Source organism: Hippoglossus stenolepis, chromosome 24, assembly GCF_022539355.2.
Source record: "Hippoglossus stenolepis isolate QCI-W04-F060 chromosome 24, HSTE1.2, whole genome shotgun sequence".
NCBI classification, from domain to species: domain Eukaryota; kingdom Metazoa; phylum Chordata; class Actinopteri; order Pleuronectiformes; family Pleuronectidae; genus Hippoglossus; species Hippoglossus stenolepis.
In genome coordinates, this window is record NC_061506.1 from 5,457,359 (window position 1) to 5,474,208 (window position 16,850).

General features: G+C 50.0%; 4 protein-coding genes across 10 annotated transcripts in view; 2 read left to right on the top strand and 2 right to left on the bottom strand.

Annotated features, from left to right (window-relative positions):
* The first annotated feature begins 93 nt into the window (after positions 1–93).
* On the top strand, positions 94–2,985 carry alg11 (ALG11 alpha-1,2-mannosyltransferase). Its single transcript, XM_035149747.2, has 5 exons — positions 94–207; positions 731–952; positions 1,060–1,431; positions 1,649–2,214; positions 2,314–2,985. Exons 1-5 carry the CDS (start codon positions 161–163, stop codon positions 2,595–2,597), a joined length of 1,491 nt encoding a protein of 496 aa, XP_035005638.1. The 5' UTR covers positions 94–160; the 3' UTR covers positions 2,598–2,985.
* Positions 2,986–3,300: 315 nt separating this feature from the next.
* On the top strand, positions 3,301–4,670 carry spp2 (secreted phosphoprotein 2). Its single transcript, XM_035149751.2, has 6 exons — positions 3,301–3,439; positions 3,524–3,642; positions 3,742–3,864; positions 4,056–4,169; positions 4,294–4,342; positions 4,489–4,670. The coding sequence occupies exons 1-6, from the start codon at positions 3,307–3,309 to the stop codon at positions 4,590–4,592; spliced, it is 642 nt and encodes a 213-aa protein (XP_035005642.1). The 5' UTR covers positions 3,301–3,306; the 3' UTR covers positions 4,593–4,670.
* Positions 4,671–7,444: 2,774 nt separating this feature from the next.
* LOC124851407 (formin-like protein 5) lies at positions 7,445–10,052 on the bottom strand. The gene is given in 2 exon segments (XM_047339104.1): positions 7,445–8,609; positions 8,612–10,052. Coding segments are annotated over 2 exon segments (1,557 nt in total). The 5' UTR covers positions 9,149–10,052; the 3' UTR covers positions 7,445–7,589.
* LOC118103146 (ras-associated and pleckstrin homology domains-containing protein 1) overlaps positions 9,159–16,850 on the bottom strand; it is a 34,055-nt gene continuing 26,363 nt past the window's right edge. For 5 of the 7 annotated variants that reach the window (XM_047339095.1, XM_047339101.1, XM_047339099.1 and 2 more), the window contains 10 exons: positions 14,675–14,752; positions 13,159–13,318; positions 12,669–12,790; positions 12,248–12,313; positions 12,023–12,166; positions 11,301–11,411; positions 10,780–10,878; positions 10,549–10,669; positions 10,246–10,382; positions 9,159–10,166 (listed from right to left, as the gene is read on the bottom strand). In XM_047339095.1, the coding sequence (XP_047195051.1) occupies positions 9,159–10,166; positions 10,246–10,382; positions 10,549–10,669; positions 10,780–10,878; positions 11,301–11,411; positions 12,023–12,166; positions 12,248–12,313; positions 12,669–12,790; positions 13,159–13,318; positions 14,675–14,752 (2,046 nt within the window). The remainder of the gene's footprint in view (positions 10,167–10,245; positions 10,383–10,548; positions 10,670–10,779; positions 10,879–11,300; positions 11,412–12,022; positions 12,167–12,247; positions 12,314–12,668; positions 12,791–13,158; positions 13,319–14,674; positions 14,753–16,850) is intronic. The other 2 variants (XM_047339098.1, XM_047339100.1) reach the window with 1 other exon arrangement.

Below are 16,850 nucleotides of genomic sequence, written 5' to 3' on the forward strand. Positions count from 1 at the left end.
TTTTAAACTGTGTTTAGCTCTGAAAACTGGAAAACTGGAGTGTAGTTGGAACTCCTCGCCTTTAGGTGGCGCTACATAAATGCGAGTGACAGTGTGGAAACGCCGAGGACAGGAAGTGACGGGTTCAAAGGTGATGTGTTGTTGAGTTAGTGTTGTCAAGATGTCGGGCCACGATCAGCTCGTCCACTGCCTGTGCGAGTTAACCGGGTAAGATACTTTCACTGTTTGATAAAAGTGTTTAAACGGATTAATCAAATGTTAAATGTAAAAGTTAAAAGTTAGCAGTTAGCTTGTTGTGTGTCGTAGTGCGCGCTGGCTCCTGCTCCGGATGTAGCATAACACTACTTCAGGTTATTTAGCTAACTTGGTTATAACTTCTAAATTAAGTTAGAAATAAACGGGCTTTCTTCTTTGTTATAATATTAAAACTGCGAAATCCAAACTCAAAGCTGACCCTCGTTAGTGTTCATGTAACTTCCCTCATTTTGTATTGACTCATCTTCTGTGTCTGTAAAAATATCCTTATAGTTATATAATATTATTTATCCTCTTTTAAATAAATCAAAGCATCAAAGGTATTTTTAAGTAGAAGATTTCATTCTGATTCTGGAACAGCCTCCTGCAGAAGCCATTTTATTATTATAATAATAATAATGATGATAATAATAATGATGATAATAGTACATTTGCTAATTTGCCGTTACCCTCCACTCATTGCCTTGTGTCCCAGCTTGCTGTGGAAGTTGCTGCTGCCCCTGGTGTTCCTGTGTGTGCTGCTGATCGCGGTCCTGGTGCTGCTGGTGCTGGCCGTGCGTCTGTGGCTGCAGAGCATCAGGAATGCTCGGCGGGCGAGAGACAACCGTCCGACCGTGGCCTTCTTCCACCCATACTGCAACGCCGGCGGTGGGGGGGAGAGGGTGCTCTGGTGCGCCATCAGATCCCTACAGAGCAGGTAAGGGGAATTTTGATGTATCCTTTTTCCTCAGCAATTACTTAATGGCATTAAAATACCTTTTCTTTATGTGAACTCTTTCTTTATCTTAACCCTCATAACCACAGGTATGCAGACATCAACTTTGTGGTGTACACAGGGGACCAGGGTGTGACGGGCCAGCAGATTCTGGACGGGGCGCAGCGTCGCTTCAACATCGTGCTCCCGCGGCCGGTTCACTTTGTTTTCCTGAGGCACCGGCTGCTCGTGGAGCCCGGCCTGTTTCCTCACTTCACCCTGCTGGGACAGAGCGTGGGCTCCATTTTCCTGGGATGGGAGGCGCTGACGGAGTTCGTCCCGGACCTTTACATCGACTCCATGGGCTACGCCTTCACGCTGCCGTTGTTTCGTTACTTGGGAGGCTGCAGCGTGGGGAGCTACGTTCACTACCCGACCGTCAGCACTGACATGCTGTCTGTAGTGAGAGAGAGGAACCCCAGGTATTTTATATATTATAGTTTCATTATAAGGATTTCTTGAAATACTATCTATTTCCTATTTACAGGTTTTCTTATATTAATCAAAAAGGCATCAAGAATTACCTTTATTGCCCTCTGCTGGTGGTCAGAAGTAAATGCAGCAACTGTAAAGGCGTTTCCTTCTCCATTTGAACGATAGACAAAACAATTCTCTTCTATTAATCTATTAATGTCCTAGGTTCAACAACCCAGACTACGTCACCAACAATCTGTTCCTGAGTGCCTTCAAGGTGGTCTACTACTGCCTCTTCGCCCTGCTCTACGGCATGGCCGGCTCCTGCAGCGACCTCATCATGGTCAACTCCTCCTGGACCCTCGACCACATCCTTTCACTGTGGCGTGCGCCCAACCGCACCCACGTGGTCTACCCACCCTGTGACGTCAGTGCCTTCCTGGACATCCCGCTGGAGGAGGACGGAGACAAGAAGCAGCACTCGATCGTTTCCGTCGGGCAGTTCCGGCCCGAGAAGGACCACCGGCTGCAGATCAGAGCCTTCAAGAAGGTGCTGGACGGGAGGAGGGCGGGCGCGGGGGGCAGGGAGGCGCTGAAGCTGGTTCTGGTCGGCGGGTGCAGGAACCAGGAGGATGAGGACAGGGTGCTCATGCTGAGGGGGCTGTGCCAGGAGCTGGGTGTAGGTGACAAGGTGGAGTTCAAACTGAATGTGACCTTCGAGGAGCTGAAGAGCGAGATGGGGGAAGCCACCATTGGACTTCACACCATGTGGAACGAACACTTTGGAATAGGTAATTTATCTAACTGAGCTTATTTTGACACTTTCTTATTTAAATTTTCTTGTTAGATTATTAAAAAAGTACATCTACATTTTGTTCCTCCCCCTCTAGGCGTTGTGGAGTGTATGGCAGCAGGGAAGGTCATTCTCGCTCACAAGACCGGCGGCCCCAAGCTCGACATTGTAATACCTTTCGAGGGCGGCCAGACGGGCTTCCTGGCCGAAGACGAGGACAGCTACGCCGAGGCGATAGAGAGGATCCTGGCCATGACCCCCGCCAGCCGGCTGGAGCTCAGACGCAACGCCCGCCAGTCGGTGGCTCGCTTCTCAGATCAGGAGTTTGACGCCTGCTTCCTCGCTGCTATGGAGCCTCTGATGGGAACGCTGGAGCGATGAGGAGAGAGGACTCGCTCTTTGTTGTGTGATCACGAGATATTTGACACCTTGGCTGCACTTGGGGCGGCGTTTTCACCGAAGGACTTTTGTTTGAGATGAATACAAATCATCCCGCTACGATTTGCAGTTCTGTCCGAGTTGTTTGTAAATAGCTTCTGTGAAATGACAGTTGTACTTCTTATTTTACAGGATTCAATCCTTTTGTTAGTAGTTCCGCTTTTGTTAAAAAAGTGATTTCAAAGAGTATAATATTTAATATGGTGAATAAATGGGGAACAAATGAGTTGTGTAGACATTCAAATTGTGTTGTTAGAATCTCTACATGCCCAAAATGTGAAGTATTTTTGATATCGATGATTGAAATAAAGATGATGGGAGGAAACGGTCATTGCAATCGATCGCTGTGCTGGTGAATTAACTCTAATCTGGATTAGGGGATAGAAAGTTGACGGCCAAGAACATTCAGAGTGAGTTCTTACTGATTCTAAGGATGTGTTTAACAGAACCGGAGCAACCTGCCTCCTTACACGGGACTATGACGTCATCAGTCTGTTCTGTGAACAAACCAAAGCCTCGGCAGAAAATAGTTTATCAAACATGATCTGAGTCCTTGAACATGGGCCGTCACTGTGGGATCAATAGTGCTGAGCAAAGGTTGTTACATCGAGGAAGCTGAACACTGGAGGGAGGGAGGGTGTTTTCAGGGGTTATGGAAGGTAGGACAAAAGTTGAACCTATTTATAGGGAAGTCACCGAAGCACCGCGGAAAACTGATTTGGTGCTCGTCAAGATGAGGTCATTCGTGCTCCTCTTGGCCCTGCTGCAGTCTCTGGGAGCCTCAGGTGAGTGGCGGCCACGATATATAGCAACTACGGCCATTTCCTTTTCTATTTTTTTGTTTTACATTACATTTTTGCAACTCGCAGGCGGGCGGCGGTACAGCTCCGAGCAGTCCAACAGAGGCCTCGCAGCAGCTGTGGCTGGGCTCAACTCAGTGTATGACGCCAGCCATCTTTACCGGGCGACCCGCAGCTCTGTCAAAAGGGTGAGAGTGCACCTTTAATATTTTTAAATCCATTTAAAATTGGGGGATGGTTTTTAGACTAGGTAGTTGTGGGACCATGACATATCACATGTACGACAGGTTGTTTCCGTGGGCCTGAACACCGTTGACCTGCTGATGGTGTTTGGCGTTAAAGAGACGCAGTGTGCGAAGGCGTCCGGGAGTGACCCGCAGACGTGTGCCTTCCGACGGGGATTCCTTGTGGTGAGCTTTTTAATGTCAAATAAAATACCGTTCACAACCTGAAGGCCTGATATCTAGATTCTGGGTAGGACCCATGTTGACAGACTGATGCAGCCCATTGTTTACATTGGCACAATCGACTGGGACAGAATTTGTCGATGGAACATGTTGTGCTACGATGCAGGTGAAGATATTCTCCCTTCTCCTTTCAGCCCTCGTTCACCTGCTCCAGCCGGGTGAGGGTGTTCCCCACCTCGGCCCAGGTGGCGTCTCTGAAATGTGGAAAGGACAGCAGCTCCAGCTCCAGCTCCGAGTCCAGTGAGGAGGTGAGGACACAGACACAAGGGAGGAGGAGAGGGGTTTTTTCTTTCTGTTTTTTAAATTTCAAACCAGCCTTCATAAATAAACCCTTTAATAACTAGATACATTTCCTGTGCTTTGATTCCACAGATGTTCTCAAGAGGGAGACACCAGTTCAACTCCCCATTTGAAAACATTGGTGGGTTTTAACAAGTGATGGTGCAGTACAGTTAGTTACTGTTTAAACTAGTGATGGGATAGTTCAGTCAGCTTGTCAGTCCATATTCACCCGTGTGATATTCAGGGTATGTTAACTGACCAGTGAACCAAATGTCTTTGGACCAGTTCCAGCTCCGTCTGCACCTCCTTCTGCACCTCCTCCTCCTCCTCCTGACGAGACGACGGATGAGTATCCCGGACGAGGAGACACTTTCAGCAACTTCCTGTGAAGGGCCAGCTCTGCTCAGGGAAACATTTCGGTGCTGATCGGAAAGCAAACCTGAATTAAAGACAGATTTAGCCCATAATGGTGTGTTGTTATTTGTCCGGTTCGATTTATAAGTCGGTGGCAGATCGATAAACATCTCTCTCAATAGTTTTAACTTTTTCTATTTGGCTGTAAATCTCGAAAATGCTGTTAAAATATTAGGTGTAAAATAGGATAAAACCACTAGAGGGAGTGTGAGATCCACAAATACTGTTCCCATTTAAACCTTTGTACTGAAACTGTAAATGATTTGAAGAAATGACTCTGACGCAGGTTGAGGTCTGATTCGAACATTTATATTGTGATTTTTCAGTTTATATGCAAGAGGACACGTTTGACTCTTCTCTGCAACCACTTGTCTTCACTTGGTTCGGCCTCCCCCCCACGTGTTCACATCAGCACATCAATAACTTACATACTGTACTGTAGCAAACAATCCTGTCAAAGACGTTGACACTCAGAAAGAAACGGTACACAGCCTTCGAGCGGCGTTCACACAACGGTGACTGAGCGGGGGACAAATGAACACGTTAAATTAAAATACAGAAGATCTCTTCCGAGCTGTTATTGTGTCGAAGCGATTCCGCGCTGCAGCCAATTTAAAACCAGTTTAAATGGTGTGAGATACGAATGATATGTCATCCTGGCACATGAGGACATGTCGAGTTCCTTGAAGGAAAACATAGCACCCTTTAAAAATGAAGGCTAGAGATGAAAACCCTTCATGATCCACTCTGTAGGTAAAATAGGAGGTGACCTTCGTGCCTGTGCAATAAGGGCTGAAGCAGTAATGGCACAATGAGGAAACCAGACACAAAGCAACATTCAGTCTAAAGCAACTCGGATGATTTCTGTCGCCGACCTCTCGATTTTAACGCTCTGTACATCAACCAGACAAATGCATCTGTTTCCTAATGGCGAGATGTGTTTACTTCACATGGCCGAATCCGATCTGTACTTCCTGGATTGTGATTTTTTTTTTTTAAGACGGCGGGCGGCGAGGACCAGCAGCAACAGAGGAGCGGCCGCAACTGTACACAAACTGAAGGATGAGCTCCCTAAAGAGCAACAGCGAACTCACACAGAAAACACCACCACAGGCCTCCCCCCCCCCCATTTACACATGTCCAGTATATGTTTGCATTAAATGAAACATTTTGTCTCTCCAGTTGCACAGTCCAGACTTTTGGTAAGAGGCTTCCTTCTGATTTGCATTTTGAAGACTTCTAAGTTTTAGCTGTTCATAATTCTTACAGTTTTTAAATATGCCTTCCATGTACATTCCATTGCGGCCTAATTGTTTTCTTCCCCTCCAGACTTTGTTGACCAGCTGTTAAAAGACAGACTTGTAAAAAAAAAAAAAAGAAAAAGAAAAAGAAAATCCTTCCATTTATCAATCATTAAATAATTTCATATAAAAAGCAAACCACTTCACAAAGGCCTTCCCCAACACTTCACTGTTTCGCCACCACACATGCATGCACACAATGCATGTGTGCATATTCAGTCTCTCTCTCTCTCTCTCTCTCTCTCTCTCACACACACATGCACACACACCAGAACAGCTTCATGTTTTACAGCTTCTTGTTACATGAGGTCCATGCAGTACCAAAGCAGAATGATCCTGATGGGGGGTTTTTTGTTTCCTTTTTTGTCTCCAGTACGTGGCACAAACTTATGGCAAATATGCGGATACGTGGTTCGGCTCAGACCTGGATCCAGTAACATTTGCACAAATCTTACGAGTGTTTGTTTTAAATCTGCTTGGCGCACCGGAACAGCGAGTGGGTGGCGGGGGGGGGGTTTACAATACAGGGCAATACAGTGTGTTCCAGAGAGTTTAGACAGTCGCAGAAAATGACTTTTCTGTGACTTCAAACTTACCTGCTCCAGTCTTAATTGTCCCAATATTGTAAACCTCACTGATCTGGAGCGCCGAGCATGTTAGCGAAAACGCAATAATTAGCAAACACTCACTGACCACGGTCTGGTTTGGGTTTTTCATATATACACAGTCATCTATTTATCATTGTGGTCCCAAGAGGACAGAAGGTATCCAGGATTTAGCTCCCAGTTCACTTATGAATGTTCACTTCCATATATTCTTTCACTGTCTGTCCGTCCGTCTTCATAGCGTTCTTATCTCGGAGTTCAACACTCTCCAGTAAGTTTGGTGCCGTCACCACGCTTAGGTGGTGCAGGTGGGGGTCCTCGTCGCAGCGTTGCATAGCCTGAGATGTTTCCGGACATGTAGCCACCGTTTCCTCCGTTGCTTTGCTTTCCTTGGTCCTGAAGCAGCTCGGGGGGCGGCGGAGGCAGCGCCATGTCGTCCATGGTCCCAGCAGGGTCCAACTTGCCTGAGAGGCCGGCAGAGTTGAGAGAACCCTGCCGTCCCACCGACTTTCGCTTCAGTGTCCGGTGGAGATCATCCAAGAAATTGGGCTGGCCTGAGCTGCCCTTTGGGGAGGTGGGCGGAGGCGGCGAAAGGGGAGGGGGCTCCGGGGTGTTGTTACTGCGCCGCACAAGTGTGGGTGGAGGAGTCTTTTTCAGGGAATTCTTTCCCCATGTTGAGTTGCTGACCAGGGAGACGGGCGGTGGAGGAGGGGGAGCCTGGGGCTGAGGATTCACCACGGCTACCCTCGGAGGCCCTCCGCTATGGGCGTCACCAGGAGGGGGAGGAGGGGGGAAGAGATCTGTGGCTGGGGGAGGAGGTGGGAAGTAGGCACAATCAGGTGGTGGGGAAGGGAAGTCGCCACTGGACTGCTTTGCCTGGCTCACTTTGGACTGGAGGCCCAAGGGCAAGTTGGCCAGGTTGAGCTTGCCTGGTTTCGGGGGAGCGGGGGGTCCAGCTGAGTGGTCCTTAGAGGGAGATCCAGTAGAGGAGGAGGTGGGACAAGGGGATGAAGGTGGGGTGTTGCTCTTGGTGGCAAACTTACTGAGCAAGTTCCTCCTGGATTCCTCATACGAGGCTGAGGAATCGGACTTGACGCTGGAGTTCCTGTGGGGGGTAGGAGGTGCTTTTTTGCCTCCAAAGTTGGAGGAGCCAGACGGTGACCTCATGGTGGAGTCCAGGTTTCCAGGGGAGGGAGGAGGGGGCGGAGTCGGGCCAGTAACAGGTGCTGGGGGAGGTGGCGGAGGCGGCGGAGGGGGAGCAGGGGAGCAGGGGGAGCAGGGGCAGCAGGGGGAGCAGGAAAACCAGCGTTGCTGTCTGGAGGAGGAGGAGGGAACTCGGGAGACTGAAGCTGCTGGACACCCCCTGGCTGCCATCTTGGTTTGGTCTTGACTGCAGGTGGTGAGAGGGGGCTTTGGGGCTCTCTGTGTGATTGGCTACTTGGGAGGGGGCTCCTGGAAACTGACTGGCCAGTTGTTTCACTAAAGACATGGTGGGAGGGGCTCCTGTGGACATGGGTGGTTTAGAGAGGCTGTGCTGCTTGGGCAGAGTCGGAGGGGGGTGGCTGGAGGTGTGCCCTGCATGGAGGCTGAACTGCTTCTTGAAGGGTCCGGATGAAGGTGGGGGTGGAGGTGGTGGCGGGGCTGGGCCCCCTAAGGCGGCAGAGGGTGGGGCAGGAGGGAAAGGGGAGACAGGTGACATGGGCTTGGGGGCAGCATGAGGGATAAAACCTGGGGTGAAGGTTTTGGGTGGTGCTGGTGGGGGCACAGGAGGGGGTGGAAACTGAGCTGGCACTGGGAACTGCTGGGGAGGGGGAGGAGGTGGTGGAGGTGGTGGAGGAGGAGGAGGTGGCGGTGGTGGAGCGGGGGCAGGCGGTGGGGACTCGTCGAGGTCTCCATTCGGAGACAAGAGGTCCCGTGGCGGGCTGGGGAACCTTTCCTTCAGCGCCTGCTTCAGCCCGTTGGGGTAAACGGGCTGGCTCATGGGAGCAGGACCAGGCGGGGGTGGAGGAGGAAATGCTACACCATTGGTGTGTGGAGCAGGAGGAGGAGCTGGGGGCGGAGGTACGAAGGCAGGTGGGGGGCTAGGCTGGGAGGGCCCAGCCTCAGCACGGCCATGGCTGACCCAGGGGTGGGCATGGATGGCGGAGGAGGTGGCGGCGGGGGAGGCGGGACATTAGTCCTTGCCGCAATGTGGTTCACATTGGGTTTGATGGACACTTTAGCAACAGGCGGTTTCGGAGCTGGGGGCAGAACTTGCTGAGCGTGGAGGAAACCGGGCAGCCTGTGGTGATTGGCCGTCTGCGAGGCACTCTGGTTCTGCAGCCTGGTGATCGTGCTGTACTTGTACATGGTGGGAGCTGGCGAGTGGTGCGACACACTTTGAACCGACGGTGGCGGAGGGAGAGGTGGCGGTGGAGGTGGAGGAGGAGGTGGGGGCGGAGGAGCTGGCGGCTGCTGCTGCTGCTGTGGTGGGGGTATGGGGTGGTAGCCACTGACGGCCTGTGGCTGCTGCTGTGGTGGGGGCATGTGGTGGTAGTCACTGACGGCCTGTGGCTGCTGCTGTGGTGGTGGGGGCATGTGGTGGTAGCCACTGACGTCCTGTGGCTGCTGCTGTGGTGGGGGCATGTGGTGGTAGTCACTGACGGCCTGTGGCTGCTGCTGTGGTGGGCATGTGGTGGTAGTCACTGACGGCCTGTGGCTGCTGCTGTGGTGGTGGGGGCATGTGGTGGTAGCCACTGACGGCCTGTGGCTGCTGCTGTGGTGGTGGGGGCATGTGGTGGTAGTCACTGACGGCCTGTGGCTGCTGCTGTGGTGGTGGGGGCATGTGGTGGTAGCCACTGACGGCCTGTGGCTGCTGCTGTGGTGGTGGGGGCATGTGGTGGTAGTCACTGACGGCCTGTGGCTGCTGCTGTGGTGGGGGCATGTGGTGGTAGCCGCTGATGGCCTTTGGCTGTTGCTGTGGTGGGGGCCTGTGGTGGTAGTCACTGACGGTCTGTGGCTGTTGCTGTGGTGGGGGCCTGTGGTGGTAGCCACTGTCGGTCTGTGGCTGTTGCTGCTGCTGCTGCGGGGGCATGTGGTGGTAGTCACTGACGGTCTGTGGCTGTTGCTGTGGTGGGGGCCTGTGGTGGTAGTCACTGTCGGTCTGTGGCTGTTGCTGTTGCTGCTGCTGCTGCGGGGGCATGTGGTGGTAGCCACTGACGGCCTGTGGCTGTTGCTGTTGCTGCTGCGGGGGCATATGGTGGTAGTCACTGACGGCCTGTGGCTGTTGCTGCGGTGGGGGCATATGGTGGTAGTCACTGACGGCCTGTGGCTTTTGCTGCTGCTGCTGCTGTTGCTGTTGCTGTTGCGGAGACTGTGGCGGCGGTGGCTGAGGGCGCTGAGGTGATTGGGGCAGAGGCTGCGGGGCCTGTTGAGGAGACTGAGGCGGCAGGTGCTGCTGTTGTGGTTGGGCCAGTGTCTGGGGGTGCACTGGTGGGTGCACTGGTGGGTGCTGAGGCTGTGGTGGGGGCGGTGTTTGGGCCTGGGGATGAGTCTGAGGAGGGGGCGTCAGGGCTGGGTGGTCAACTGAGTGCTGGCTGTGATGCCGGTGACTGTGGGAAGCATGCGGCAGGGTGGCTCCTCTGGATGCCTCCATTCTTATCTGCTGAAGAGAGATTGTGTGTCAGCACGGTAAAGTGAATCAGATATATTTTTAAATCCAAAAACAAGCTTTTGAAAGATACCTTGGTGTTTTCCTCGATCTGGGTCCCTCTCTTCCAGGCCTCAGAGAAAATGGAGCTCACCACACTCTGGGAGCGGCCATGAGAGGAGCCTGTGTCCACACCACTGTCCGAATGTCCTGAATGATTGGACTGGGACTCTGGAAGCACAGACGATGACAGAAAGAAGTGTATCCTCAGTACAGAACAAAGTATGATACATGGAAAGTAATATGAAAATGCAATTTATTAAGACAGAATATTAAGACAATTATTGAAATTATGAACTTCACTAAAATCCTTTGCATGATTTGACAGTGTACTAACCAGGTATGCTGGCAGAGCTGGAGCCTGATCGAATGCTGGAGGTGGAGAGAGACGACCAATCATAGGCCGCCTCTGTTCTCTTCATGGCTTCTTGGTAGTTCACATAAAGCTGCTTTCCATACTACACACAAACACACACACGCAGAGACAAGGAGAAAGATAATGAAATAAAAGTAAGTTAGATAATTTCTCTGTTTCTCTAACAGGACCTGAACTCAGGTTTTGACCTACCTTGGCGATTCGGATTCCATTCACCCATTGGTGCAGAGTCCTGACATCATCGCAGCACAAGTACTTGATGTACTGCGACTTCTTCTGGATTTGCGGATGCTGCAGAAAAGAAATGAATCAACAATAAATACTTTACTCTCCACAAATACCTCAAATAACACAATCTTCCTCATAATGAAAATATGCAATTCTGACTTATTAAATGGAAATCAAATCAGATAGAAACCCAGGTATTATCTAATATAGGCTAATGGCAGTAGATGCATGGAGGCTGCTTGTCAGAGAAAAGCTCTCATCAGTCTCTTAGGACCATAACAAACATTTCACACGTTCACACACACAGTATTTTAAATCTATTCATTGGATGAGACACTTTGTCAGTGTCTATGTTAACATGCTACAGGTCAGCCGCGTATATTAAATTTCTATTCTGTTAAATATGTTATTGTACAGATGATAACAGATCTTTTGGGGACTTTAACACATATTTCCCAGTGGCAGATGCAGCAATATGGCTTCACCTTCAGGGCCAGGCAGTAGTCAGTGGGAGCCTTGTATTTGCTGCGGTAGTCCTGGCCGTAATACACGTTAACATGGTCCAACTGCAGGAAGCACACGAGATCTCTGGAGGCCTGCGGAGAGGGAGACACAGGAGACATTGATACATGGCCGATCACAAAGAGGAAAGAGGCTGAGCAGCAGTGAGCAGAGCTGCAGGAGTCGAATGTTGTCCGTGAATCCAGAAAAGCTCACGCACAGAGTTTTGAGTAGATGTGTGGAAAAAGATTACATATTAATAATTGAAGAATTGCTATAAACTCGCTTTAAATAATTACAGTAGGAGGATCTTTTTTATTTATTCAGATGCTTGAGCTTGAACTGTAATGTACTGTAGAGCTCAACCTACTTTTTCAGCTCACTCAGATTACAGAATTTAAATAAGGCAACAAAATAATTAACCACTGGCCTCGAGTAATGCAGTTACCGCTAATGTGGTGTTACGGAAAACCGTGCAAAAAGTGTTGCAGTGTGAAAATGGCTTTAGAGGATGACAATGCTAAAAATAGAGCACATGTGGAGTGCAAATCTTTGCAGTGATCAGGCCCCAAAACAGGAAATACCACAGGGCTGATTGAGCGAGGCTGGTTCTCATAACCCTAACCCACATTTCTGTTCTCTAACTTCGTTATGTCTGAGTAGGATGACTGTGTGCCGACAGTGAACCATCCCAAGTCTCACTGACCTTGGCTTTGCCCTTTGGGACGTAATAGATCCCAGAAGCCCTGAGGAGGAAGTAACGCTTCTTCCACGACTTCTTCCCGTCCTCCTTCAGCCACAGGATGCCCTCGATCTCTGGCACAGACACCGAGCCGCCGCAGAAACACTCCTGAAGAATAATAATTGATTTTAAAGTTTTGTCTTCTGATTCATCCTCTCGTTCAACCCTTTGCTGTCCTTTTAGTCTCACCTCTAATAGAGCCTCTTTATTCCTGTCTGCCATCTCTGATGTCTCCTTCCGCCCCAGCAAATAGTTCTGGAAACGATTGAGAAGAACAGTGAAGTGAATAGAGGGCGAGGAGAGGAGAGAAGGGGGGGGGGGCGGTGTTAAGTCGGTGGCTCACCTCGTCTTATGTTAAATAAATTATTCACCTTTACTCGCTTTAGAGCTTTGACCTACTTCCAACGCCAACACAAACACACTTCCCTGTTCACTCGCCGGCTCTGTGGACCGTGCAGTCGCCGAGCATGCATAAACAATGTGTTTGTGTGCCAAACATGAGCTTTCAGCATTTACACGCTGAACGCAGAGCGGCTACGGAGGGTGCATCGAGAAGATGATCGGCCCTCGCTCTGATGTGTGCGTGTGCTGAGGCGTAATGGACGGTCACCTGTGGGTTTTTGAAAAGAGCGTATTTCTCGATGCGCTCGATGAACATGAGCTTGTTGTGGCTGTCCCGGGTCCAGTTCAACAGATTCTCCACCAAGTTCTCGTGATCCTCAAAAATACGTTCTGAGAGAAGGAGAGAAAGAGAGAGAGTAGGGGAGGGAAAAGGAAAGAGAGTGAAGATAACATGCAAGATGTGCAGTTTTTTTTTTGCTGACCTGCAAATGTGCATTTAATTTCCTCCTGCTGTGGATTTTTGTTTACAGGGTGGGGCATAAACCTTTAAATGTAAGCCTGAAGTCACAAACAGTGACTGTGCCAAGATCGCACATAATTACACCACAGTGCATGTTTGTGACCTACATTGTTTACATTGGCCGCGCACTCTGCGCATTCACTTGTACTGCGTGCAGAACGCTGTCCATATGCTAACAGTGCAGACTGAAGCAAACCATAAACAATGTTTAGATGACTCAGGAGAGGTGGAGACGTACCCATCTGGAGCTCCGTGATGGTTTCCACGAGGGCCCAGTCGGGGCTGTAGCCACAGTGCGACTTGTCCAGCAGGCTGTCCAGCACCTGCCTGACTGACTGCCGCTCGTCCACCATCATGGTCTTGGAGCTCTCGTCCGACATGTGGACCCTGATCACCAGCTGAGGAGGAGGGAGAGCAGAAGAAATGAGAAAGATGGTCGACTTAATGCGAAAAGCATGTAGGCAGCAGATCATCTATCTATCTATCTATCTATTGAACTTTTCATAACTGTATGTTTGAACTGATTTTCTTGAAACTTGCTAAAAGGGTGGGGGGTATGGACCCAGGAAGAACTCATTGACTTTCAGAGTGGCTTGAATTAAGAAGGGGGTGTATCCAGGAATTCTTGTTCCACTTTCTTTAACAGGGCGAAATATGGTGTTAGCCTTTGGATACACTGTAATCCAGTAATCTTGCCAAAGTCTTTGCATCCACAGGTAAACAAAAGTCCTCCATAACTAGCGAGCTTAAACTAAGCTGAACGTGACCAACGCACATGTGCCAAATCCAGCCTAACACGATCAACAGCCCACATAAGACATGTCCTGGGGTGAAACTAAATAAAACCCCTCGATTCCTTGGCCTCCCGTTCATTCCCCGCCCATCGGGACCCACACATCTAATCAGTATGTGGGTACAGTTGACCGAGACGTGGGACCTACATCTCTCACAGGAGGGACCCTTACAAACCCCCTAGTCTGGCAGAAATAAAGAAGAATAGTAAAACTGAACCAGAAATCCCACAGCTTCAACGAGAGAGAAAGTTGTGAAATTTCCATCCACCTGCAGTAAAAATGGCTAGAATGTGATAAATCTAAAATATAGTAAGTAGTAAGACTGGCTGCGTAAAATGCTGACAAGCACAGCACTAATAATTTAGCACATCACAGCGTTCTCCAGCGCTGAGGGTTCTTTTCATGTGCCGCCTGTACCAGGATGCTTTATCTCGTCATAATATATTCACTTGGCAGTCAAGTCTAGCTCTGTTCGTTGGAACGCTATTCACTGCATTTAAAAAAGGACCATTCTGCTAAATGGAGTAACAGAGACAGTTCATTCATTGGCGGAAATACTGTCTGTGGAGCCCAATACCGATTTCCCCAACGGAGACAAACACACGCCGTGGCTTTCAACAAAGCAAGGCGCCTCTGTTGTTCGCCCAGAACCAACACTCGCTTGGCTGGATGGTGTAAATGAGACGTCTTGTGCAGAACGCGTTTGCATTGTCTCGCAACGCACACTGCATCTTTTTCCCAAAGCCTCTTTCTGATTTCGCGCTCCCTCCCCGGCTGATACACACGCACACATAATCAAACACTGCAATGACCTATTTTCTCTGCGCTTCACTGCCTCGCTGTGAATGAAGTTCACAAAGAAATGCGGCGTATGGTGACAAGACAGCAATTACTATATCCGAGTCCAAATGGGTTTTTCCAAAAGAGAAGACGAGTAAGTGAGGGAGAGTGTGGCCATACCTTTTTAACCTGAGCCTCCTTGATTTTTTCCAGGGCGACTCGGATCTTCTCCGCCTTCAGTTTGGCTGCTTGCTCCTCCTAAAGGAAGACAGGAGCACAGTTAAAACATCTGTCATTCACACAAAACCGAATCGCATTTCCTTTTTCCATAGCCTTGCCTCGTCCCCTTCACCCAGGTCTTTCATCTTTCCTCGGGCAGGAATGAAACATCCTACACACACACACTTCATTAAATAGTAAGCAGCCTTCTTCTACACCATTTAAACGCACGGGTTTCGGGCACGGTGGCGCCTGGTGTCTACTTTTCCTCTGGCTTGCTTACCTGCCCCCTCCAACAAGATGCCATCACCTCCATTCCACAGGTAGTGTTTCAGTGGGTTTTCCCTTATGTGTGAATAAACGAATAAACGCTGTGATGGGAAACCTCTGCTATTGTGACACTGGTCCAGCATCCCCTCAAATATGTCGCTCCATTTGCCGTCTATGGTTCCATGTTGGATTTCGTATGGAGCTGCAGTGGTTTCTTTTGATCTCGGTATATAGCAGAGGGGAAACAATGGCTGAAGATCCCAGAAGGGCGAGCGGCTGTGGATGAATGTGGGATCAGCTCAGAGCTTCTACGCCCTCCACTCAAACAGAAAATGATCTCCTGCGACGATCATGTCAAAAAAGGGGGGGAAGATTTTACAAAAATATCCAAACACGTCCATAACTGATAAAGATGGATGGAAACGGGTTCTTTCCCGGTTGTCTAAAACAGTGCGATAAAAAAAAAAAAAAACCTACTGCTGCTGCTGCTTCATAAAAAGTTATTCCACCATGATCCTCAGCCCGGCGTCCACGTCCTCCATCACTCGAAGACGACGGCGGTCAAACGAGCCGAGGCTGTGCCGAGCACTTGGTGACAGCGCTGACACGCAGACATGTGCGCCTGAGATGTGCACAACTTGACATAAGCCCCAAGTGAGACAGTGGGGAGGACGATGCCCCTCCCCCCTCCCACCCTTTCTTCCTGCTTCCTCCCCCCCTCTCCATCACTCTCTTCCCCCCTCTCTCTCTCTCTCTTTCTTTCTAGAACAGATGCAGAGGTTCGGGAGCGTGCCCAATCGATAAAAGATAATCCCCCAAAAAATAGTAGACTAGCCAACCACTGAGCCCCATTTGCAGGACCCTTTAGCCAGTCAGGACAAGGAGTGGTGGTGGTGGGGTGGTGGTGGTGGTGGGGGGGTGGGGGGGTGGACCGTGACCGACGCTGGCCCCCGGCGTGAAACTACAGCGACGAGGACTGAGAGTGGAATTCGGGTGAATGAGAAGCCGAGGTGCTGAATATTTGAAGTTGTGCACACTCAGGCATGTGTGTTAAAAGACAGGGGCAGGGGGGGGCATTAACAAGTGCTCCCCAAGCCTCTAATCTCAAGAACAACCCCCCGCCCCCCTTGACCCAGACTGTCTTTTCCACATCACGGGCTCCAGAGCACATACACATTAATGCAATAAAGCCGACACTCTGTTTGGTCAACACATAGTGCCGGGCTTTTAGTCATCCGAGTGTGAGCGTGTGTGTTAGGAGGAGAAACAGAGGTCGTGGGGGTTGTGCAGATTATAGTCCAGAGTCAATCTGAGTCACACTGTAGGTTTAGCCCTCAGTAGACCCCCCCCCCACCACCACTACTCGCTCTCGTCCTTTATCCCCTCGCCACATGACACCTACACCATGCTTTTTTTAAATCGGACATTGGTCTGATTCCTATTCCGCCGCCGTTTTCCCATCCACTTTCACACACAAGCCAATTTTAAAAGGCTCTTCTGCCAAGCCTGGACTTGGCACAGTCTCACTTTGATGTCTTCCCACGCTCTCCCTCCTCGCTTGTTCCCAAACAAACTGCGATCATTCACTATTCCGATTTGTGAGCGAGGGGAGGGAGAGGATGTGCAAGTCGCGCCGCTCGCCCATCAAAAAGTGTAACGCTAACACATAAACTCCCTCGCAGCCTGTTCGCCGCAGGCTATCTGCCCTCTCCGCCCTTTTTAAAGCAATTCAAACCGCTTTTGGCAAATTTGGGCAGAGTTGAACGCTGAGATGCCAGAAACCAATAGCCTTGAAACAATTAATAGATTCCATTGTTTTGTAATCCGGTGAGAAAAAGTAACTGCAAGACTCAGCAAGATTTTGGCA